This window comes from Saccopteryx leptura, chromosome 3 (genome assembly GCF_036850995.1).
Source record: "Saccopteryx leptura isolate mSacLep1 chromosome 3, mSacLep1_pri_phased_curated, whole genome shotgun sequence".
NCBI lineage: Eukaryota > Metazoa > Chordata > Mammalia > Chiroptera > Emballonuridae > Saccopteryx > Saccopteryx leptura.
This window is the reverse complement of record NC_089505.1, coordinates 303790677-303816589: the sequence shown is the minus strand read 5'-3', so window position 1 is coordinate 303816589 and position 25913 is coordinate 303790677. Positions and strand designations below refer to the sequence as shown.

Here is a 25913-nt window from a genome sequence, read left to right as displayed (position 1 = left end):
GCGTGTAGTCGTGTAGTTTCCAGTCAGACCCCAGGATTATTGTTATCTCTGTTCTTTTAGTTTGTTTTTGAACTGTAGAATCCCTGGTGTGGAAGTGCTAACTTCTTGCCTGCGTACAATGAGTTATCACCTGATGACTAAAACTCTGTACACAGAATGGTGAATAGGAAACTTGCCTGTGAAGCAGTGTCTCCTGATTTCCGTCCATGATGTTAACAATGTCGCCACTGCCTGAGTAGGAACTTATCATCAGCTTTACGATCTCAGTGGCTCCCTGAGTGGCCGCAAAGTGAAGGGCTGTGCACTTCCCATTCTGGAATGAGTTGTGATATGAGAATCAATGGCTAAGTCCCAATTGAAGGATATAATCTAAATTCAGCTGTGAGTTTCTTTCTTCCCAGGTCAGCAAAATCAAGGAATATGGAATTTAAGATGGTGAATAATCATCAGCTTCATCTTTTGAAAAGCATCAGTATAAAAATCAAAGCTTGCAATTTTGCTTCCTTGTAATCGGACCACTTTTTTTTTCTAATTGAATTACTGTATTGGGGTAACATTGGTCTGCAAAACCATACAGATTTCAAGCATTCAACTGAACAAAACATCATCTGCACACTATCTCCTGCACCCATGGGTCCAAGAAAAAATCTCTTTCCATCCCTATTTGCCCACCTCCCCCTCCCCCCAGCCCTCTTTCCCTCTGGCTATCGCCACACTGTTGTCTGTGACTATATGTTATATATATTTGTTTTTTGGTTAATCCCTTTACCTTCCTTCCTCCAGGCCCCCTCCTGCTCCCTTCTGACAGCTGTCCATCTATTCCATGTATCCATGCCTCTGTTTCTACTTTGTTCATCAGTTTATTTTGTTTACTGGATTCTACATATAAGTGAGATCATATGGTATTTGTCTCTGCCCGGCTTATTTAATTTAGTATAATAATCTCTAGGTCTGCCCATGCTGTTGCAAAAAGTAAGATTTCCTTCTTTTTTATGGCTGAGTAGTATTCTATTGTATAATGTACCACAGATTTTTTTAATTCAATCATATACTTATAAGTACTTGGGCTGTATCTGCATCTTAGCTACTGTATGATGCTAAGCTCCAATAAAATATTATTACTACTATAAATAATACTGCAATGAGCATAGGGATGCATATATTTTTTTAAATAGTGTTTCGAGATTCTTATGATAGATTCCCAAAAGTAAGACCACTTGGTCAAAAGGCAATTCTACTTTCACTTTTTTTAAGTACTGTAATTCATACTGTTTTCTATAGTGGTTGCACCAATCTGAATTCCCAACAACAGTATAAGAGGGTTCCCTTTTCTCCACATCCTCATGAGCACTTCTTGTTTGCTGATTTATTGATGATAGTCATTCTGGCAGGTGTGAGGTGATAGCTCATTGCAGTTTTAATTTGCATTTCTCTGATCATTAGAAACATTGAGTATTTTTTCATATGCCTATTGGCCATTTGTATGTCCTCTTAGAAGAAGTGTCTATTCAAGTCCTTTGCCCATTTTTAATTGGACTGTTTGTCTTCCTGGTGTTGAGTTGTAACAAGTTCTTACTATATTTTGGAAATTAACCTCTTATCAGATGTATTGGTAAAAATACTCTCCCATTCAGTGTGTTGTCTTTTCATTTTGTTAATGGTATCTTTTGCTGTGCAAAAGCTTTTTAGTTTGATGAAGTCCCATTTGTTTATTTTTCCTTTGTTTCCCTTACCCAAGGAGATCTAGCAACCTGACAGCACCTGATAGCTCTGACAGTACCCCCATCATTAACAGTATCATCATCTTTACTGGAGCTGTCTTTGTATTTGCACTTTTTTTTTTTTGCTAGCTGTCAAAATTCTTTACTCAGATTGAAATTTGAGTGATTCTCTTGTTCTGCTTCTACAAAAACAGCAGGAAATATTTGTTTCAATCTAATTAATTGTAAAAGCTATAAAACATTTTGGAAAATAACTTATGACAGTTCTAAAAAGAAAAAAGTCTCATGTAGGATATAAACAGTTACCTCCATCAGTTCCAACTGTGCTCCATTGTCCAGGCACATTTTAATCATTTCCAAGTCACCACTTTGAACTGCCATGTGGAGAGGGCTCGAATTCCCATTATTCACAAAGTTAACATGAGACTGTCTCTTATATCCATGTTCTTCACCTTTAGAAGAAAATAAAATTCAAGATAACAAATACTATAAATAAGTAAAAGAATATGTTTTTTTAAAAGAACATTTTGACTTACTTAAAAGCCCATATATAAATTCTATTAAATACTTTTCAAAGTATTAGCACACACCAGCGTAGATTTCTTTATAGTAATCATGTGGGAAAGCCTGTACTCACCGAACTTTAATATTATTTCCATGCATTTTTTGGCACCTGAAAAGGCAGCCTGGTGAATTGGAAAACATCCCCATTTATTTGATTTACAAGGCTTAGCTCCATTGTTCAACTGGAGGAAAAGAAAGAACAGCAACAAGAATAAAGTCAAAGGACACACTTGAACCTCACAAGGCAAGGATGGGCAGGATTTATATGCCTCTCCCAGATCATTTCATTGTTCTAATTATCTAAAACCACATAGAAAAGCTTCAAATAATATGAGACCTAGGTAAGAAGTTAACTTTGAAACTAAGCTAAAATTCTGAAACAGAGACACTCTATATGTTCCAAAGATGAGGTAACAAAATAGACACAAACCATCTGTCTTGATAGCCCAGAAAACAAAAGTGAACACATTTTTTCAATGAGATTAAATGAGATATTTTTAAGCATTAACATGAGTCATTGCATACCCATTCTCAATTCTTTATACAAATGAAGTGATATGATAATATTTCCCAGATTCTTTTGCTGTTATCTAGGTAAATTTAAGAAATGATTAGATCAGCATTCTTGTTAACTATGAAAATCAGATATTTTCACTAACAGAAATTCTCCACTAAAAAAGATATTAAAACTGAATCATGCCTGACCAGGCGGTGGCACAGAGGATAGAGCGTCGACGTGGGACTCTGAGAACCCTGTTTTAAAACCCCTCGGGTCACTGGCTTAAGCACAGGCTCATCCTGCTTGAACATGGGCTCACCAGCTTGAGCCTAGGGTCACAGACCAAGGCAGATTTTAAGGGTGGGTGCACTGGGCATGCACCCTAGGCCCTGACTTCTGAATGACCCCACAAAACCCCAACTTTACACTTTTTTCTAAAGATACCAAGTTTGGTTTCATATGTGCGATTTTAACATTAATAGTACATAATATTTTTATTTATTTAAAAATATGGTTAAAATGTATTTTTATTTTCCCTGTCTCTTTTTTTTAAGGGGCCTCAATTGACCTTAATCAGCCTCTGGTCACAGGCTTGTGACCACAGCCTGGGATCATAAACATGATCCCATGGTTGCTGGCTTGAAGCTCAAGGTCACCACCTTGTACCCAAGGACTCTGGCTTGAGCATGGGGTCACTGGCTCAACTGGAGCCCCCGTTCCCCCGGTCAAGGCACATATGAGAAGCAATCAGTGAATAACTAAAATGCCACAATTATGAGTTGATGCTTCTCATCTTTCTTCCTTTTTGTCTGTCTCTGTCTGTCTGTCTGTCTGTCTCTCTCTCTCTCTCTCTCACACACACACACACACATATACACACATACACAAAAATAACTTTTGATTTATCAAACAATTTCAAAATTGTTATTTGTTTTCAACTATACAATTTATTTAGTCTAATTTTTTTTTTGGTTTATATGAGGCTCTTCTAAATTCTTGATTTGAGTGTTAATTTATTTTTATTCACTTTTTAGTTTAATCATGACAGATTATAAGAATATGCATTTTTCTCTAAGACATCCAGTAATTATGTTAGAACATGTTTGTAGACTGAAATATTAGAAAGATATTTTAAAATTACTTTATTTCATCTTGCTACTCTCTGGGAAGGCAGAAAGGGAAATCTAGTGGTAAAAATATAGAGCGTGGATTGAATAACTTACACGTGATTTAGGACTATTGGGAAGAAAGCTATTCACTGGAATTCTAGCACCGCACTGGAAGGAGCACTAGGTGGAGCAGGAGTCTGTCACTTCCATGGGCATGCCCAGTTTCTGTGGACTACCCCCAAGAGAAGGCAGCTCTCCTTCAGTGTGGTGGTCAAGGACCTTAGTCATTATTGTCGCACAGGGCTCCCTGTTTAGAACCCATGGCAGTAATTCTTCTCGTCTTGGTAACATGAATTGTTACATTTCTCTTGGCTTTTATTTCAAGAGCTCATCACCAGTTTCATCTTAATTCTTAATTTCTTTCTCTCTCTCTCTCATTTAAGTGAGAGGAGAGGAGATAGAGACAGACTCCCACAGGTGCTACAACCGGAATCCACCCAGCAACCCCTGTCTGGGGCCGAAGCTCAGACCAGCTGAGCTATCCTCCATGCCTGGGGCTGACACTTGAACTAATCAAGCCACTGGGTGCATGAGAGGAAGATTGAGAGAAGGGGGAGAGAGAGGGACAGAGAAGCAAATGACTACTTTTCATGTGTGCCCTGATTGGGATCAAACCTGGGATGTTCATATGCTGGGCCAATGTTCTATCCACTTAGCAAACCAGCCAGGGCCTATATTTTCTTTTCACTTTGATCTTCTCACATTTTCTTAAATGCTTTCCTATTAGTCTTCTGTAAGCAATATCAGATCCACACCAGGTGGTGTGGTACAGTGGATAAAGCATCGGATTGGGATGCAAAGGACCCAGGTTCGAAATCCCAAGGTCGCTGGCTTGAGCATGGGCTCACCAGCTTGAGCACAGGGTTGCTGGCTTGAGCATGAGATCATAGACATGACCCCATGGTCGCTGGCTTGAGCCCAAGGTCACTGGCTTGAAGCCCAAGGTCACTGGCTTGAGCCCAAGGTTGCTGGCTTGAGCAAGGGGTTACTCATTCTGCTGGAGCCCCCCAGTCAAGGCACATATGAGAAGGCAATCAATGAACAACTAAGGAGCTGCAATAAAAAATTGATGTTTCTCATCTCTCTCCCTTCCTGACTGCCTTTCCCTATCTGTCCCTCTCTCTGTCTCTCTGTCTCCATCACAAAAAAAAAAAAAAAAAAAAAAATTAAGGTGTGTGCATGCACATAAAAAGGCAAAGAACTATTTTTATGACATTTTTTGTATTTCATATTTTGCTAACAAGAGAAACTAAGAATCATTGCATAGAATAATAATTCATGTTGCACTAAAGAAAAGGAAAGACAACAGAAAAAAGTAAGAGGAAAGTACAAACCAACAGCTGGAGTGCTTCACTGTTGTCTTTGGAGCACGCAATCATCACAGCCGTGTTCCCATTTTCTCCTTCCAAATTAACATCAGTACGGCTGTGCTCAAGCAAGACCTGCACGAAAGAGGGGAGCGACTGTCAAAAGTTGACCTGCAGGTTTCCCAACAGGGTGTGAGAGTCTGAACTCTCGATGCCAGGGACCCCATCCTCATTCATCGTTTCCACCCCTCTCCCATGGAATCTTGCACAAAACCTCGCACACAGTGGGTACCAAATGCATTTCTCAAACCGATGAATAGTGGCGACTTCTATATCACATCGACCGAGGCGAAGTGCAATTGTGGAGCTGGACAGAGAGGAAGAATTGTGGAGACGAGTTAACACAGCTCTCTTAATGGTTCTCACTCATATGAAGTAAACTACATTAATGAAAATCTTCAAGAAAATAAATCTGTTGGAATGTGTGGGTTGGCAACGAGAAAAGAGAAAAAGGGAAAGAAGAAGGGAGATGGAAGGAAGAAGAGAAAAAAGGAGGAAGAGATGTGTTTTTTTTCTTCTAGTCATTTTTATTTTACCTAGATTGCAAATATTCTGGGAAATGTCAATTAAAACTGCATTTTCTTCAGTAGAGAAAAGAGAGTTTCATGGAACAATGGTTCCATGAGAGTTAGTTAGTCTGGAACAGAAAATTTTCTACGATGTAAGAGATTAGCATTCCTGACAAAATGGCTAAGCAATTTTTCTAATGGAATTTGAAAAAAGACCTGTTACCCCCTCACCTGGTTGACTTCCAGCTGGTCATTAGCCAAGATCTTCAGATCTTTAACCAGTCTTAATTTTATATTAAATCTAACAACAGTACTTATCTCATATAAATGTCTCTCCCAAGAGAGAAATCTTGGGATTGGCCTACAAGAGACCTTTCTCTTGCAGCAAGCCTAAGATAAAATTATAATGTGCTTATAATTAAATTTTTTTAAAGAATCTATTAAAACGAGCTTTTTCCTAAAAACCTTGATTTTTTTTTTTAAAGCACACAACCTCCTACCAGAGTCCCCTGTTAATGGAATGTGTGCTGATATGTAAGGAAATACATTAAGCTTACCAAAGTGCTTCTAAAAGACAAGTACACTGAGATTTTAGTTCATAAAAACATAGAAATTGTTGATGAATGAAAGACAGTGAGACATGAGTTCATTCAATGGACTTCAGGCACTTTCACATTCTGTTCTTAACAAATGGTAGGTTCACATGCAAAGTAACCTATAAGAGGAGACTTATAGTCTATGAAGAGATTTTTCTCTCTTTACACTCTTAGAACCATAGATGATAGATTTGCAGCATGTATTAGGGTGTTATTGTGCCATTACCATAGCACACTTTTTCATAAAGCTGTGTTTAATTGCATGTGGCAGGGGGTCCCGGGGACAGCAACTAAACTGAGCATGCCCTTCAGATTCACTCATGACCAGGCAAGTCTGCAGGTCCTCAGGTGAGGCCTCCAGGTGTCCCTTTGGTGAGAATCCAGGAAGCCTCATGGGAGGGTGAAGCCACTGGATATTTCGAGGTGAAGCCTCAAGGATTAAAGCCTTCAGACAAGTGAGAAAAAAAGCCCCCTCCTAACCAGCAGGCCAGTGTGCCCCAGGGAACACTGTGTGTGCCAGCAGAGTCTGTAAGAACTAGAGGTGACCCTGGGTAAAAAATGTTTAGTTTGCAACTACATGGGCCACAGTGGAAGGTCTAGGCAAGGCTGGCAGACCAGATAATGGAGAAGCATTCCAAATTGGCAAGACTGGTGGGCACAAGCCTGACCCATGGGAGTAACCAGGAGATGAGAAGAAAACCATTTACAAGTACACGAGACCCTCCAATTCCTCCTTCTTCTATGCTCATCTTGAGTGAAGCAGAAGCGTCTGAAAACATTTTTTAGAGGCCGTGACGCCTGGTAAGACCAAGTGAAGGAAAGATGATGTCACTCTCTGTTCCCCTGTTTCTCTTCTTATTCGGTAACACCCAGGAAAATCTGTTATAGCCACCATTCTAATGTACAAATCACTTACAGGCTTATTTCTAAACTTTCTTTTCTATTTCTGTGTGATACCTACCTTTCTGTATTTGTTGGCCTGAAGAGTTTTGATTTCTAATTAACAATAGCCTTTCACCTGTTACCTGCCTTTGAATTCCCCATTCACACTTTCAGAACCAAGATCATTTAAGTCAATGGGTGTTAGTTCTGAAAAGGGGCTTCAGAGGAAGCCCAAGGCTTCCTTAGGGAAATTACTGTGTGGAATCTCTGTGGTTCAGGATGGGGTCTCTGTCACTAGTGGCCTACTCAAATGCTATCGAAGCATGATCTGGTCCATGAATGATGCAGACATTTAAGAACAAAAAGGCAAAAGCCTTTCCAAAGCCTCCTTAAGGGGCTGCCCTGACTCCTCTTCTTAGGTACGGATACCTAAGCTCTCCCTGTCAGCTTCAGCCAGAACCCCTATTTACTCATTTGAATGAATCAATTTATTCAAGTCATTTATCAGCAGTGCTGAGGACCCGAGGTATTGAGATGAGTCACACACAGTTCCTCCTTCAAGAATAACCAGCCAGAGAGGGAGAGAAGCACATGCACATGTGATTACAACACCCTGTGCTAAGAATCAGGACAGACCTCTACACGAGGAACAAGGGGAAAGTGGAAAGGAGGCTCCTCACACCCACTATGCCTGGAGTAAAGGGACCAATGACTCAGGGGCCGAGAGGACAGTTTTTGGGCTAAAGGGAGCATAGAGTTCATGGACAACCTGAGATCTCTTTGGTGATCTATAGACAAAGTAGGTTCTGGTGTGGTGTGATTAAACCAAACGTTTTGTCCCTCAAAATTGAAATCCTAATCCCTAAGGTAATGGTCTAAGGAGGCGAGGCCTTTGGTAGCTGATTAAGTGTTGAGAGCAGGGCCTTCATGAGGGAGATCTGTGTCCTTATAAAGAGACCCAGAGAACTGTCTTGCCCCCTCTGACATGTGGTACTAATGACCCAGGAAGCAGGTCTGGCCAGACGTGAAATCTGCCTGTGCCTTGCTCTTGGGCTTCCAGTCTCCAGACTGTGAGAGGTAAGTGTTCGTTGTTTCAGCTGCTCAGCCTGTGGTATTGTGTCACGGCAGCTCAAAATGACAAAGATGTGTGCCTTAGCACAACAGCCAATCACTTTCTATATTGTTTCTACAGAAAAATTTATTCTAAGTTCCAAATTGCCTACCTTAGAAATGCATTTCTGGAACATGTTCCATTTGTAAACTGCATTTCTTTTTAAGTAAGCATGTGTGTCTCCTAGTGTGTCTGTAAAACTCAGAGCTGTAGTCTGAAAGCCAGGGCCTAACCCTTACCATTTAGGCATTTGCCAGGGTTTCCTCTGGTCGACTTAACTTACTCTCTTAAAAAGGGGGGGGGGAGAGAAAGAAAACTTTGAAAAAAAGTGAGAAATTTCCCAATAGTATTGTAACGTCTCTGCTAAGATTATCAAATGCCATCTACTTGAACCAAAACAGTAAATTATAATTCTGTTTTCTGTCTTCAGTGAGGCACCATCACCTTCTTCCATTTAATCATTAAATCAGACAGGCCAAAGCACCAAACGTTAACTTGCCAACATAACGGGAAGAACAGCAGTCCCAATTCTTGCTTGCACCTGTTATCTGACATTAGGCAAGTGATTTCATTCTCTTTGTCCCAGTTTCCTCAGCGATGACATGGGAATAATAACAGTCTTACTTCATAGTTTTTGTTTTTATAATGAGGAGTTAAAAAATTAAACATATAAAAAAACCTTAGAAAAATGATTAGTAAATAAGAACTATTTGATAAAAAGAAGACCATATCATCATCATCACCACCACTAGCATGATCATCCGTTGGTCAAAAGTAAAGCCACCAGTATAATCATTATGTTCTATTTGCCCTGGCAGCTGAGGTCGGCCATTCAGGCCCAGGCAGAGACGGCTGGCCGAGGGTCCCAGCCCAGGCTTACCTTCACCACATTGTTGTGCATGCGCTGCACGGCCAGGTGGAGAGGGGCCATCATGTTGCTGTTTCGGAGGTTTGGGTTGGCTCCTTTGCTAAGTAGCAACTTAACACTTTCAACTTGGTTTCTTTCTGCAGCCCAATGCATAGGGGTATTTCCATAATTATCCATCACATTCAGCACTAGATCAAGGTACCAAAATATGGGTTAGGTTTTGCTTGGACATGATTGAATACCTACTGCATCCCTATTCACTTCAAAGCTCAGTGCTGGGTGCTACTGTGACAGACTTCACCTTCAATCGGAAAAACAAAAGGACAGCTTCAGATCTTGGCTACTGTAAATAACGAGCAATGAACATTGCCCAATTTCTCTCAAAAAATGAGTGCATAAAAAGCTGTGGTACATTTACACGATGGACTACTACACAGCCATAAAAAAGGAAATCTTACCTTTTGTGACAACATGGATGGACCTGGAGAGCATTATGCTAAGTGAAATAAGCCAGGCAGAGAAAGACAAGTACCAAGTAACTTTACCCATATGTGGAATCTAGTGAACAAAATAAACTAACCAACAAAATAGAAACAGATTCTTAGATATAGAAAATAGACTGACAGCTGTCCACGGGTGGTCATTGGTGGGTGAGGGAGGTAGCAAAATAAAAAAGGACTCTGTACAAAAAAACATCTCATAGACACAGACAACAGTGTGGTTATGGCTGAGGAAGTGAGGGAGGTGGAGGAGGATAAGGGGGAATAAATTGTGATGGACGAAGACTTGACGTCAGTGTGTGAACACACGTTATGGTATACAGAGATGTTTTGTAGAATTGGGTATCTGAAACCTGGGTAATTATGTTAAAAAATGTCACCCCAATAAATTCAGTTAAAAAATACAGCTTCAGTTCTCAAGAAACATCTAATGGACACCTGGACAGGATGCATAGAATTACGCTACTGACTTTGTCAAATGAGTTGGATGTCCATCTATGGCATTGATAAGAAACTGACCCTCCTACTGCTACATTATCTTTATCTGTGCTATGAATTTGGGGATTGTTATAATATATTGCGCCAATAAAAGCAATAATTATATGCCAGGTGCTCTACTAGGCTCCATATAACCATTGTTTTGTTGTACTCTCCAATAGCCCACAAGGAACCTTGACCATCTTCTATAAAGATGAGGATGCTGAGGCCTGGAGAGGTTCCAAGTCTTACCAACATTACATCACTAATAAGGAGTTTGGTAAGTTGCCCTATTTCTTTGAACTTCATTTTTCTCATATTCAAAGTTGGTTACAAGAAAAGAAATACACACATAGACTTGCAATGTTTTGGGGAGAATATGAAATCATGTCTTGATGCAGAGTGCTTAGCCCAAAGCAATGCTTCAAAAAATCTTAATGAGAAAAAAGACACATGACTGATAAACCATAAAACTGGAATTAGCCTGACCGGGCGGTGGCGCAGTGGATAGATGGCGTCAGAATGGGATGCGAGGACCCAGGTTTGAGACCCTGAGGTCGCCAGCTTGAGTGTGGGCTCATCTGGTTTGAGCAAAGCTCACCAGCTTGGACCCAAGGTCGCTGGCTCGAGCAAGGGGTTACTCGGTCTGCTGCAGCCCCACGGTCAAGGCACATGTGAGAAAGCAATCAATGAACAACTAAGGTGTCGCAACAAAAAACTGATGATTGATGCTTCTCATCTCTCTCCGTTCCCGTCTGTCCGTCCCTGCCTGTCCCTCTCTCTGACTCTCTGTCACTGTAAAAACAAAACAAAACAAAACAAAAAACTGGAATTAGAGCTTGAGCCTCTGATGCCACATGTGACTTCCATGTGTTTCTACAGAATGACATATTGTACTGTTTACCCTGTGAGCCCAGCATAGGAATGGGCAGCATCTTATATCTATTCTAAACCAGACATGACCATTTTCTTTATCAGTGTTTTTAATTAATGACAGTATACTTTTTATGTTTGAGGAGGGGAAAAAGTATTCAGGAAAGTAATTTGGAGACCATCTGCAATACACAGAACCATGCTGTAGCCACATATATTCTTTTAAAATTTATCTCTGCTCTATTTCCTTTCATTCATCCAAAAGTCCCATTCACCAAACAAACAAACAAACAAACATACACATACACTCACAGACTCACATAACCCAAGTCTCTCATCCTCTCTCTGTCTCTCTGTCTCTCTCTCTCTCACATACACCTCTTGATCATTTCATCTGATCAAGACTGAGCACTTCAGTCAGCACCAAACTTGGTTAAACAGAATCCTAAACTTACACATGTCCATGCATTAACTAAATAAACTGAATTTGGCTTTTATCTCCACACTCCTCAGAAATTATTTTGACAAAGATCCCGAGGCTTTCTAATGTAAAGGTGACTGTGTGTGTGATCTTTTTACTTCATGTCTTTGTGGCAAAGGTCTTGTCACTCATCCCTCCGTCCCTTCCCTCCTGGTGTGTGCATCATCAGTCTCTTACCCCCGTTTTCAGCATCCTGCTTCTGGCTTCTCCCCTGCCATCTGACCCTTAACATTAGTGCTCTCCCAGTAGCTACCTTTATGAGCAATTTTATTGTCTCCTAAAGGATTTCCATGCATTTACACAGTCTCAGCTACTGTTTATACAGTAGTGGCTTTGTATGGCTGGCTCCATTCCTTCTATATTTCTAGTTGTCTATAGGATATTTCCAAGTGGATATCCCTGAGCCTTTCAAACTCAGTATGGCCATATCATACCACCTCACTGCTTACATCTCTGGGGCATCCACTGTCCTTGTTTGACTACAGCTGAGTTTCTCAAACAAGGCTGGGTATTTGGGGCTGAGGTTGTGGGAATATGTTACATTTTCGAGTGTCACTTTTATTCCATGATAAGCAATGTAAATGTAGAATAACCTCAACGGAAATAGTGTAGAAGGATGCATACAATGTACATGAATTTTTATGACCTATCTATCAGAAAAATCTGAGGAAAGTTGGGGCTTTCTATGCAGTGTCCCAGATCTCTGCACTATCTTTGGCAGTGTTCCAGCGGGAAACATTGAGGAACAATGACCTACAGAAAAATCACACTCCGAATGAGCTATTCAGGCCCTTATAATCTGGAACTAATCTACCAGCAGAGTACCTTCAAAGCACTTTTTCAATGACTCTAATAGGATAATGGATAGGCAGTGATCATTGAAACACCCTGTTACCTTCACAAGAGGAGTCCTTAATGATCATCTCCATCAGTTCCAGCTGCCCTTCCTCGGCAGCATAATGCAGAGAGGAGGCACACACATAGTCGTACTTGAGTAACTTCTTTTGTTTCTTCACACAGCTTTGTAATTCACGTGGGCTTCCTTCAAAAACCACCTAGAAATATATTTTTTTAAATGTTACCTTAAACAAACTATGTAAAAATTATTAATATAAGTTTAATCCTTAAAAGTTATCATCCAAAACTATTTATCATGGTTACAATAAGGTAATATTTTTTGAAGAACACTAAATGCTCACAGACATAAAGAAAGTGTGAGCAAATGCCTAAACATGGATATGCACATTAAATAAATGATTTGATTTCTGCATTATAAATGTGTATATACTGAGAAATAAAGGCCCTGAGAGAAGTTTTGAAGCAAGTAAAGGATATTATCTGAGAAATAAGAAGTACAGTGATGCCTGACCAGGTGGTGGTGCAGTGGATAGAGCATCAGACTGGCATGCAGAGGACCCAGGGTTGAAAACCCGAGTTCGTCAGCTTGAGTGTGGGCTCATCTGGTTTGAGCAAAGCTCATCAGCTTGAGCCCAAGGTCGCTGCCTTGAGCAAGGGGTCACTCGGTTTGCTATAGCCCCCCGGTCAAGGCACATATCAGAAAGCAATCAATGAACAACTAAGGTGTCACAGAATTGATACTTCTCATCTCTTTCCCTTCGTGTCTGTCTGTCCCTATCTGTCTCTCTGTTTCTCCCTCTGTCTCTGTCACACACACACACACACACACACACACACACACACACGCACACAAAGTATAGTGAAACTATAGAGAAATTATCTTTGCTAGGTGACTATGTAAATTACAGCATGAGGAGTTTTGGTGAGATAGAAAGGTCTTCATGAATGCAAGAATTAAGTCTAGGAATCTAAACTGCTGTCCTCTCTTTGGCCTTCCTACCTACAGTCAATTCTCATTCAATGTTTCCTTTCTTATACACCAGAGCTGGAATCATTGAGCATTGTCAAGGCATTCACTTGGTCAGTAGTCTGCAATGGCTTCCTGCTCACCCCGGGGAATGAATATTCCTATCACTGGGTCCCGTAGCAGCCAAGTCGGGTCAGGTTCACCTCCTTGTTCTCTGCACACAGGAAGAGCTAGTATTATTTGCGTTTCTTTAGGGACATAAATCAGGGCATTAAGAGATTATGTCATTTGCACAAAGGTACAATAAGTGGCATGGTCAGAATTTGAACAGGACATGCATGAAATATATATTCTGGCTGAATGATGAATGCTAAAAATCAACACACACTGGAAGCTGAGGTCAAAACCACCATCATACAATGAACGGTGTGATACAGAAGATGGTAGAAAGCTGAGGAAAGGATTCTGTAGAGCAGGCTCAGTAAGTTTGGCATCATTGGCTACTGTAACTGGTTTGTAAATGTGTAATTGCAAACAAATGCTAATGTCTAGTGATGTCAGGGGAAAAGCAAGAGCTTTTTTGAATATCTCACTTTTCTCTAACACTTCCTTCACACTTTTTATTGTCTTTAATATGACTGGACTGAAGATGATTTATGACAGATGTTATTATATATTTCTTCCTTGTTCAATTTTAAGGTAACAGTATTGACATTCTGATTTTGATTCATTCTCACAAAATATTAAGAAAAATTCCCAGATATGTCTTCTTTTTAAAGCTCATGACATATATAGAATTAACTTATTAAAAATTTACAAAAGCCTCCATGTCATAAACTTGCTTCTATGATCCTGCCTTGCATTATAATTTAAAATTTTATAAGTATTTTGGATTAAAAAATTATTAGGCCCTGGTCAGTTTGCTCAGTAGATAGAGCATTGTCCTGGCACACCAAGGTCGCAGACTCAATCCCTGGTCAGGGCATATATGAGAAGCACAGGGCATCAATGAGTACACAACTAAATGGAACTAAGTGAACGAGTTGATGCTTCTCTCTTTCTTTCAAATTAATGGGGGGAAATGTTATCTTCCTAAAATTAATGCATCATTTCTTAATATCTATATTAACTGACCATCTATTTCCCTATTCAACTACTTGAAAATTCTTAATGTCTGTGTGATATAGAAAATTAAGAATTTTCAAAGTCTTTAACTGTAATCATATTTAAGTATATTTCAGTTGATAAGATTTTAATTCCAAGTTGCTTCTGAATTCCTGCCTATGTTTAAAAGTAAATAATATAAGGTGACAGAAAATGATTTGACTTTGGGTGATGAATATACAACATAATCAATAGTTCAAATGCTACAGAAATGTTTACCTGAAACCTATGTAGTCTTATTGATCAATGTCACTGTTAAAAGTTCATTTTGTAGATAAAATTTAAAAATTAAAAATAAACAAATAAAAGTGAATCAATATGGATGGCATGCCTTATTCTGTTGCAAGCATTTTTACATTGTGTAGATATGATAGTATCATTGATTACATACCAGTTCAGACACATCAGAAAAGACATTGAACTAGGTATTCTGATATTTGGTGCCAAAGGTAAGGCCAATGCAAAAATTAAATTGCAGATTTTGACTCCAATTTAAGGCTGAAAGAGCCCATCTCAAACATAACTCTGCACTGCATGCAGTGGTCCGACCCAGAAGCCAGGTTTGTCCAGCACCATGTTGTGCTGCCCTGTGCATGCTGGCTTGACCTTGACCAGGCTTTCCACCTGGATGGTACACCCTCCTCTCTGTCCTTGCTTCCAATCCACCCATCAGAGCCCTACTAACTCTTCCTTCTCCAGGCCTCCAAGAGAGCTCTAGGATCCTGCCTCCAGCCTCTCTCTCAGTCTCCTGCATGCTCAGGGAGTTTTCCAGAGGCCACAGATGTGTGGTCACATCACCGAACTGACAGTTACTGGAATACTACAGTGTATCCTCATGTTCTAAATTTGGCAAATTTGGTAGCTATAACCTCACTGTGAATCCTCATATTGTTTAAGCGTAAAAGTGTTCTGAGACACACACACACAAAAATAGTTTGAAAAACTCTAGTTCTTTCCTAACACTGTCTCTGCTAAATGTATACTACATATTTGTATGCTTGTTTTCCATGATACTTTAGTATGTAAATAATTTTTCTAGAAAGAGGGAAGGAAGAAAAACCCAAAGCTCTCACAGAGCAGCAGGTGAACCGTGTGGACCATTAGACACACTAGAACTTCCCTTTCAACTCCCTAGAGCAGGGGTCGGGAACCTATGGCTTGCGAGCCAGATGTGGCTCTTTTGATGGCTGCATTTGGCTCACAGACAAATCTTTAATAAAAAAATAATAACGTTAAAAATATAAAACATTATCATGTATTACAATCCATTCATTTCCTACCACTCATGTTCATGGTTGCAGGTGGCTGAAGCCAATCACAGCTGTCCTCTGGGACAACACCAAATTTTTATTGGATAATGCATAACGTACATGGGTCATTGTGAGGTCAGGAAGTAAACTTCCCTCCTTTTAATCAAGTAGTCAGCTAGCTAATTGCAGAAACCTTTTTGACGAAAAAGATGGATAAAAGAAAAAAAGATGAGGAGTATCGTACTTTTCAGCAGGAATGGACAGAGGAATTTGCCTTTGTGGAGAGAGCAGGTTCTGCAGTATGTCTAATATGCAATGATAAAATTGCATCAATGAAACAGTCAAATATAAAGCGGCACTTCGACACACGCCATACTACATTTGCATTGAAATATCCAGCCGGGGACAGCAGGAAGAAAGCATGTCAAGAGCTACTGTGCAGAGTGCAAGCTAGTCAGCAGCAACTCCGTGTTTGGACCCAACAAGGTGACTGGAATTTGGCTAGCTTTGCCGGTGCTTTAGCAATTGTGAGAAATGGAAAGCCATTCACAGATGGGGAGTATGCCAAAACATTCATGCTTGATGTTGCCAATGAACTTTTTGACGACTTTTCCGATAAAGACAAGATAATCAAACGAATAAAAGACATGCCTCTGTCAGCAAGAACTGTTCACGATCGTACCATCATGATGGCAAATCAAACTGAGGCAATACAAGTGAAGGACATAAATGCATAAATGCAGCACCATTCTTTTCTCTCGCTTTGAATGAGTCAACAGACATAAGCAATTTATCCCAGTTCAGTGTGATTGCAAGGTATGCTGTCGGTGACACACTACATGAGGAAAGTCTTGCTGTTTTTCCTATGAAAGAGACAACAAGGGGAGGATTTATTCAAGTCTTTCACTGAGCTTGCTAAAGAAAAAAATCTACCAATGGATAAACTTATTTCAGTGTGTCTAGTGATGGTGCTCCGTGCATTGTGGGGGAAAACAGAGGATTCATAGCGCTTCTTTTTGAACATGAAAAGAGACCCATCCTAAGTTTTCACTGCATCCTACATCAGGAGGCGCTTTGTGATCAGATGTGTGGCGAGCAGCTTGGTGAGGTGATGTCACTGGTCATTCGGGTGGTCAACTTTATTGTTGCCCAAGCTTTAAATGATCGCCAGTTTAAAACACTGCTGGATGAAGTTGGGAATAATTATCCTGGTCTGCTTCTACACAGCAATGTGCATTGGTTGTCAAGAGAGAAGGTGCTCAGCCATTTCGCGGCTTGTCTGAGCGAAATCCGGACTTTTCTTGAAATGAAAAACGTCGAGCATCCTGAGTTAACTAACACTGAGTGGCTCCTGAAGTTCTACTATCTCATGGACATGACTGAACATCTGAACCAGTTCAATGTGAAAATGCAAGGCGTTGGAAATACAGTCTTATCCCTTCAACAAGCAGTGTTTGCATTTGAAAACAAGCTGGAACTCTTCATCACCAACATTGAAAAAGGTCATTTACTACACTTTGAAAAACTGGGAAAGTTTAAAGATGCATGCACAGCAAGTGACCCTGCTCAACATCTTGATCTCCGGCAGCTAGCAGGCTTCACATCTAATGTCCTGCAGTCATTCAAAGCACGCTTTGGAGAATTTTGTGAGCACACTCATCTTTTTAAGTTCATCACCCATCCACACGAGTGTGCAGTGGACAGTGCCGACCTGAGTTACATCACTGGTGTCTCTGTCAGAGATTTTGAACTACAAGCTGCTGACCTGAAGGCCTCAGATATGTGGGTGAATAAGTTCAAGTCACTGAATGAAGATTTGGAAAGACTTGCACGACAGCAAGTGGAGTTGGCAAGCAAACACAAGTGGGGAGAAATGAAAAAACTTTAACCCGTAGACCACCTGATTGTCAAAACTTGGAACAAGCTTCCTGTCTCATACCACACACTGCAGCATGTGATTATTGCTGTACTGACAATGTTTGGCTCTACGTATGCATGTGAGCAGTCTTTCTCACATCTAAAGAACGTTAAGACCAACCTACAGTCACGTTTAAGGGATAGAAGTCTCAATGCCTGCATGAAGCTTAACCTCACCATGTATCAACCAGACTACAGAGCCACCAGCAAAACCATGCAGCACCAGAAGTCACATTAATGGTAAGAAGTACTTTATTCATCATTGGTTAGCAACAGTATAACAACATTATTAAAAAGAATTCAGAGACTTACTGTACTTTAAAAGTGTTGGTCTTACGGCCCTGACGGTTGGCTCAGCGGTAGAGCGTCGGCCTGGCGTGCGGAGGACCCGGGTTTGATTTCCGGCCAGGGCACATAGGAGAAGCGCCCATTTGCTTCTCCACACCCCCCTCCTTCCTCTCTGTCTCTCTCTCTTCCCCTCCCGCAGCCAAGGCTCCATTGGAGCAAAGATGGCCCGGGCGCTGGGGATGGCTCCTTGGCCTCTGCCCCAGGCTCTAGAGTGGCTCTGGTCGCGGCAGAGCGGCGCCCGGGAGGGGAAGAGCATCGCCCCCTGGTGGGCAGAGTGTGGCCCCTGGTGGGCGTGCCGGGTGGATCCCAGTCAGGCACATGAGGGAGTCTGTCTGACTGTCTCTCCCCGTTTCCAGCTTCAGAAAGATACAAAAAAAAAAAAAAAGTGTTGGTCTTACATAAAATGCACACATTTACTTGTATTATGTTAAACATATTGTATGGCTCTCATGGAATTACATTTTAAAATATGTGGCGTTCATGGCTCTCTCAACCAAAAAGATTCCCGACCCTGCCCTAGAGGCTCAAAAATCAATGAGAAAAATTAATGGAACTTCATTCTAGTCCTTTGACAATGTAAAAACTAAAATTTTTTCAATGTTCCTTTAAGCTTGCAAATATGTGACCAAACAATACATTTGTCTGAAATTTTTCCAAAGCTGTTTCTTAGCAAATATTACATCACATGAACCAAAAGCAAAATGTTCTACAAGACAGTTGCTTTTTATGAAACCCACCATAAAATGACTATTTTCTGAAAATACAGTAACCTCCCTAAACAAATGATCCAGGCACTTGCTTTTAGTTTTGACTGTGACTGGTCACATTTGACACATAATAATATGTGTCAAACCCATGATTTGTTATCTTAAAGATAACCAGACTATTTCTTACTATTAAAATGAAAAACTATTATGAGAGGCCCTGGCTGGTTGACTCAGTGGTAGAGTGTCGGCCCAGCATGTGGAAGTCCTGGGTTCGATTCCCAGCCAGGGCACACAGAAGAAGCGCCCATCTGCTTCTTTACTTCTCCCCATCTCATTTTTCTCTCTCTCTTTCTCTCTGTCTCTCCCTCTCTTCTCCTCCCTTCTTGCAGTTATGGTTCAATTAGAGCAAGTTGGCTCCGGGCACTGAGGATGGCTCCAGGGCCTCCACCTCAGGCACTGAAATAAAAATAGCTCTGGTTGCAATGGAGCAAGGGCCCCGGATGGGCAACGCACTTGCCTCCTAGTGGGTTTGCTGAGTGGATCCTGGTCTGGGTGCATGCCGGAGTCTATCTTTGCCTCCCCTCCTCTCACTAAACAATAAAAAAAATAATTAAAAAATAAAAGTTGCTGGAAGTTGAAAAGAAAAATTAAAACCTATCATGAAATCAAATTGTCTTAAAGTACTTAATGTATTTTAATATAGTTAATAAAGAATCGAACATTTCAGATTCATATAATAAATGTCAGATTGAAATAAAATCTCTTAAAATTTTAATCTTTGATTTTTTGCTCTGTTAACACAGACTAGTACCTAAAGACTCACTCTTCCATTGTAGCCCCTTAAATAGAGATGTCACTTCTCAGTTACAAAATTCTACATAAGCCACATATACCTTTAGTGAATACATATGACAATGGGTATCCAACCATTTTCAAATTCACATATATTCAACAATAAATTTAAAAATGAGCTTCTTACAGAAATAGGCTATTTCTTACTGTCTTCTCTATCAAAAAGTATTTACTTAAGACCATTTGGAAGCATCTGAATTTGATATGTTCTTCTAGTGATAATAAATGGCTTATATTGATCACCCACTCTACAGAGCCAAAAAGAGCAATTTATAGGTCTGTTCAGCTATGTGCTATCAACACAATCCCAGTTATACACTGGTGATACTGGTTAATAGGATCAGATAGGGTTCAAGTATACATTGCTATGATACATGATTTGTATATTGCATTGTGTACCCACTATAAGTCAAACCATCTTCCATCTTTTTAATCAGGAAATCCTTAGAATTCAGAACTATTGAGGTTGTTATATGTATTGATTTCTAACTCATCTCACCATTGACAATTGTACAGAATAATCTGGAATCACCGCAGGTGGTAATAAAACAAAATATATAAATCCCTCCATCTATAAGCTCCACTGTGGCTTCTAAAACAACATAAATGGCTGTACTTGACTTAGGTAAGCAAAGGAAATATTTCTGGTGTGATATTCAAAATGTTATCATTTCTTCCTGTCCCATAATATATATTTATTCCACAGGCACTCTCCTAATGCCTGAAATCCACTCATGGCCTCAGCAGTAGGGATTAAGTCAAAAGACCTTGGTTAACATGTTAATATTGAGGAAGAGGAAAAGAGTCAGTGTTCAGTCTGGGTGTGCAAATAGACTCAGCCTGAGAAGCCTGGTTTGTGGCGTTATGTGTTTTACATACATGATTGGCAAGTGTTAATTCATGCAACCTGTTTAGAGGGCAATTTGGCAATGTCTACCAAAATTAAAGTTATGCATAGCTCTCGATCCTTCTACGACTTTAATATATAGTCATTCCCAATAAGGTACCATTGGACAGACAGATAAAGCCACATCTCCGCTCACAGATACATACAATGAATAAAATAACAAAACAAAACCAGACACAAGTGAAGTGTCTGGGGATGCAGAACTGGTTAAACAAATCATGACACATTCGGATGAGGGAGTACTGCAAAGCTGTTAAAAAGAGTGGGGTATATCTCCAGGTGCTGATTTGAAAAGCATTCTGAAATACGTTTCTTGAGGAAATCAAAGTGCAAACCTCTGTGACATCTACTTTTGTAAATAAAAAAACCTATATGCTATTAACGTGTGTATTTGAATAAGCATCCCCCCCCCCCCCCCAAACACACACACCTGGAGAATACATAGGAATTGTTAATATTCCATTGTGGAAAGGGATTTGTGATGGGGGTTGGAGAGACATTTGTAAAGAGTATTAACATCTAAAAAGAGACCCTTCCTCCTGCTTACAATTTGAGGAAGCCCAGTGGTGGGTTTCTGAGGACAAACCGCCTGGGCCCTCAGACTGCACCATCAAGGAGTAGTTGTAGCTAATGCAGCCTTCAGAGCAGATGTCCAGGGAACTGCTAGAGAAACAGTAGCCCCAGACTAGGAACCCCCCGGAACCACCTACTTTTCACAAAGCCTACCTTCTCTTCCTCTTCCCTCGCCACACACACACACACACACACACACACACACACACACACACACCCCACGAGGATTCTCCAGTCCTGCCACTCTTGTAACGCTTCCCTTGCAGGCGCTGGTTTCTCTGCTTGACTCTGTGGGACAAGAACGCTTCTCACAGCCAATGCAATTCTGTAAATCTGACTTTCAGGTACAGCCATTTAGCTTTGTGGTTTAAAATAAAATCTACAAAAAGTTCTAGCGAAACAGCATACGCTCTAAAACTGTCCCGATTTTAGTCAGTTGCCTGATTTTGCCAAATGCAAAGCGAGTCGGTCTCCTCAGACTGCCGTTGGCCATCCACCCGCAAGAAGAGGTTGAACGAGCATGCAGCCGGGACGGAGCAGCCACGAAGTGGCCGCCTGAGGAACGCGGCCCTCCGGGACCCCGCAGCCCCAGAAGGTCCCCGCAGGCACTGTCCGCGCCCCAAGCCGGCAGCCCACACCCGCCGCGCTCCCCGCGCTCCCCGCGCTCCCCGCGCTCCCGTCCCGGGGCTGCCCGCTAGGAAACTTCGAACCCAGGAGGGCAGAGCCGAGAGCCGAGAGCCGAGAGCCGACGCCCGCCCGGACCGCGCCGTCCCGACCGCCGATCGCCGGGGTACCTTAAATGAGTCCTTGCCGTCGTCCATGTCGTCCTCCACGCCCTGGTAGCACACGCCCTGGGGCTCCTTCTTCCCCTCAGTGCGCAGCATCCTCCTCAGGCTGCGCCTCATGGACCCCACCCCGGATGCCACCTGCTGCGGCTGCTCTGCGTGGGCACCTATGGGGCGACAGATCGCGGTGAGCCGAACAGGGCAGTGGCCCGGGTCCGCGGGGCAGGCCCACGACTGCGGAGAACTTGCTCCGTGCGAGGCCGGGAAGTCCTGCGAGAAGTTCTCGGGCCTCGGCTACTTGTAGCGCAGGAGGAAGGGGCGCGGACCTTGTGGTCCCGCGCGCGGAGTGGGCGGCCTCGCGGAGTGTCTCACTGGCTCACTGTGTTAGGCAGAAAGCACGAATTTTCTGTCCCTCCCACCGCATCTCCACCACCACCACCACCACCCTAGTCTGGATGTCAGATCAGGGTGGATCCAGCTTATAAAATCACTAACACTAAAAGCCCCCAGTCCCATCCCCGTCCTGCCCCACAACCCTGGTGGGGGTGGGGGGCGCTATGAGGGTTATAACTGGGTACGTTGGGAAGATTTTTATATTTTTGATTTTTTTTTCCCTAAAAGCCATTAGGCCTAGTTTTTCCCTGTCCATTTCATTTTGGAAGCCTCTTTGATTTAAAGATAGGTTTTTAGAAAGACTTCTCTTTTCTAATAGAAGTTCCCATTTCCTCCGGGTGACAGGTTCGCAGGTCCCATTTCCTGTGGATAACAATACTAATCCATTTAGGGTTTGGTTTTTCAGAATGGCTAATAAAATGATTGTTAGGTTAATGTAAGTCAACTTGATTTTTTGTTTACCGAAGTTCTAAATAAAAGAAAAGAAAAAAAGGAAGGTTTGTCTTCAGGGGCCTTCACTGCCTCTGTTTATCAACAGCACAGGTGTCAAGTGCAGAGTAGAAAGAGTGTCTGAGACTCTCAGTTGGAGGGGCTAGTTCTTCATTTAGGGCAGACAGTGGAACCTCCGAAACTGTTGCCACTGTGTTTACATCACAAGTTAGAGAGCAACAAACTTCCTTCCAAAGCCGATTACACTGTGCAAAGGAGAAAACATGGCCAATTTTTTATGTGAACACTCTGTGTGCTCCTTTGAGACCTTGCATTGTCATATTCACGTGGTGACCTCCAGCACTTGAACACAAGCCCCCATGGATCCAGGATTCAGCACAGAGCCTCCACTTGTGATAACCTTGGGCTGAATCAAGGATAATGGTCATGATGATATTGAGGCACTTTGGGAAGGTTTCCCCAAAGCTTCCAATAAAGATGACAGGTTGTCACCAATTCCACCCCTGGACTGGAATTCCTTAGAAGTCAATGTCGAAGTTATCACTAGTCACCAACCCATGTGACCTGCTGAAGACTGGTGAAGGATACAGCATTCAGCTCGAATGCCTGCAGTTTTCCCATCAGTACCTATGTTCAGGAAGTACAGACCAGGGATCAGCTGTATTCCTGGCTGTTACTAGGTTGAAGTGGGTAATAAATGTATTTGGAGGAAAATTATTTTAAAGATTCAGAGTTATAGGGAAAGAATAACTTAAAGTCACTTCTCTCTGCTGGCATTTTATACCTAGTAGGTCTTCCTCATTTTAAAAAGGAAACACCTCCAAGGAGTATTAAGCCTTTTTATTTGTTAGTGTCCATTTACTTCGTTCGATCAATTGCTTTTTTCCTAACACTTAGCTGAAAAGGGTCATTATGACAAAAAGAGAATAGAGTCTGAAAGGGGTCATTCTTGAAGCCTGGCAGAGGGCAGGTCATGGTAGTAAGCAGAAGTTAAACTTGAGAGAGGATTGTGGGGGCCAGAGAACTCTAGCTTTAGACGGGTGCTGGGAGGAGGGTCCCAGGACGCCAACACCCTCCTTCCTCCTTTTTAATTTGCTGGCTTCAGCTGCCAGCATAGAATCCCTACATAATGATTCCGGCTACATTCTTGCTTCTGAATAAAACACATACAGGGAGGGTGGTGCTTCCTAGCCTCTCTCTGATGCGGTTCCCCAGTTAGTACTTGCAGACCATCCCTGTATACCTGTGGTCACTGGTTCCCCATCATTTTTCCCATCGCATTGTGCATTTGCCCTTGTTTAACTTGAGTCCTTCATTTTTGGTTTTTTGGTTTTGGGGTTTTTGTTTGTTTGTTTGTTTGTTTGGTATCCCTGTAGAGCTGGTCCTGTCTGCCTTCCTTTTTCCAGAAATCTTTAACATTTCCAGACTAGGGATGGCATTGTTTTTTGTTTTTCTGCTTTGGTTTGGATTTACTCTTTATTACAAAAGCTTTTTTTTTGGCCATTTCATAGGATCTCAAATAGGAAAGTAGGTGTGTATACTCAGACAACTGTCTTAATCAGATCTCTTTCTCTTATTTTCTAGGTAATATTAACAAAAATTCTACCTTGTTTCTGCCAAAATGTATGAAAAGGAAAATATTTTTTATACAGCATGTTTTGAAATATTTAAGTTATATATATTAGAAAATATTTTGAGTGTGGAAGAAGGGAGGAAACTAATAATGTTCCCTAGGCCATGTTGTTTGTTTGCTGAGAACTGAATCCCAGATGGAAAATTCTTATCAATATGGATAAATCAGAAGATAAATCACACACACGCACATTTCTTTTTTCCTACCAGGGAACCAGAGGTACTCAGTGCACTTGGCTGCGAGAAGCCTGAAGTAGTTTCTGTCCTGTCTGCTTCCCACAAGACCAGCTGATAACTATATAGCACCACCCGCCCAGTCCTTGGCAACCATGGTCTAGAGAGACTATGGAAATAATTAATAAAAATCCAAATCTGATAAGATTATTTAAAATGTCAAATATTTAAAGAGCTAATTAAGCTGGCACATAGGTAAAGAAAACTTGCTAAGAGTTCATTGTGTCATGGCCAATAATATTTCAAAATTTAGAAAAAATGAGGCTTATAAATTTATTTTATTCATATTAAATTCTTATAAATTAGCACTTATTTTATTCCTCAACTTAATCAGGTGATGGAATTAATATTTAGGTTGTAAATTTCTAACTATTTAACCTGAAGCAACAGCCAGAATTGTATGATGGAATTAATCTTTACCTTGTGAATTTTTTTATTTCTAGATTATTTAACTAGAAGCAGTAGCCAAATTTTAATATTTGGTTCTAAACTATCTGCCAAGCCTCTCCATGAATTCTGAACAATCACAGCTCAAACAATTCAAATAGAATTAGATATAAAATAAAGTTGTAATTCATCCAATTCATAATGGGAATGTGGTCAGGCTGCAACTAGACAACATCAAATATAAAAAGAGAATCTACATTCCTTACCGTTGTAATCCAAACTGGCATTTCAGATATATAATCAATATTACAATTAAACTATTTCTTACATCAGAAAACTTGACTCATCTAAAATCTGAAATATATTTATTATTCCTTAAAAATGTGAAAGTTATAAGATATTGAATAAAAATTATGCTTACCTTTATTCCTGGAAATTGACATCTTGTTCCTGAAGTTACACAGGCAAAACTACCCTGAGTCTCACAGCAAATGAGGCTGCTTCTTTCTCACAGTCAGTAGGTGGCTCCCACTTTTATAGTCCTATATAATTATACAAGGGGTGGTACATTCTAAGAGTCAATATTATGCCTTTTTATTTGACTGCCTAATATAAATGATGAGCGAACATTAAGTTTTCATAACGAGCTCTAAAATTTGATTACTGGCTGCTGAAAAGGAATCATCTAATTTAATTATTGTTTGTAAGCTTATCTCACATTTGTGCCCCTTTATAATGCAATACCATAAATCAAAATTGTTAATAGGTAGCCTTAGAAAAATTTTCTAGCTTTTACAGAAAACCAAATAAAATTCAGATTACCAAGAAAAATAAATGAAGGATTACAACATTGCCATTTATGTGTTTAAATC

General features: G+C 40.8%; 1 protein-coding gene across 1 annotated transcript in view; it reads right to left on the bottom strand.

Moving 5' to 3' along the window:
- The window catches only part of TRPA1 (transient receptor potential cation channel subfamily A member 1), a 64101-nt gene that overhangs the window by 30093 nt on the left and 8095 nt on the right, over positions 1–25913 (bottom strand). The window contains exons 2-9 of the mRNA XM_066372438.1: positions 25463–25583; positions 21955–22112; positions 12513–12672; positions 9299–9474; positions 5288–5395; positions 2359–2467; positions 2028–2173; positions 177–313 (exon numbers count right to left, since the gene is read on the bottom strand). Of these exons, the coding sequence (XP_066228535.1) occupies positions 177–313; positions 2028–2173; positions 2359–2467; positions 5288–5395; positions 9299–9474; positions 12513–12672; positions 21955–22112; positions 25463–25484 (1016 nt within the window). The 5' untranslated portion in view covers positions 25485–25583. The remainder of the gene's footprint in view (positions 1–176; positions 314–2027; positions 2174–2358; positions 2468–5287; positions 5396–9298; positions 9475–12512; positions 12673–21954; positions 22113–25462; positions 25584–25913) is intronic.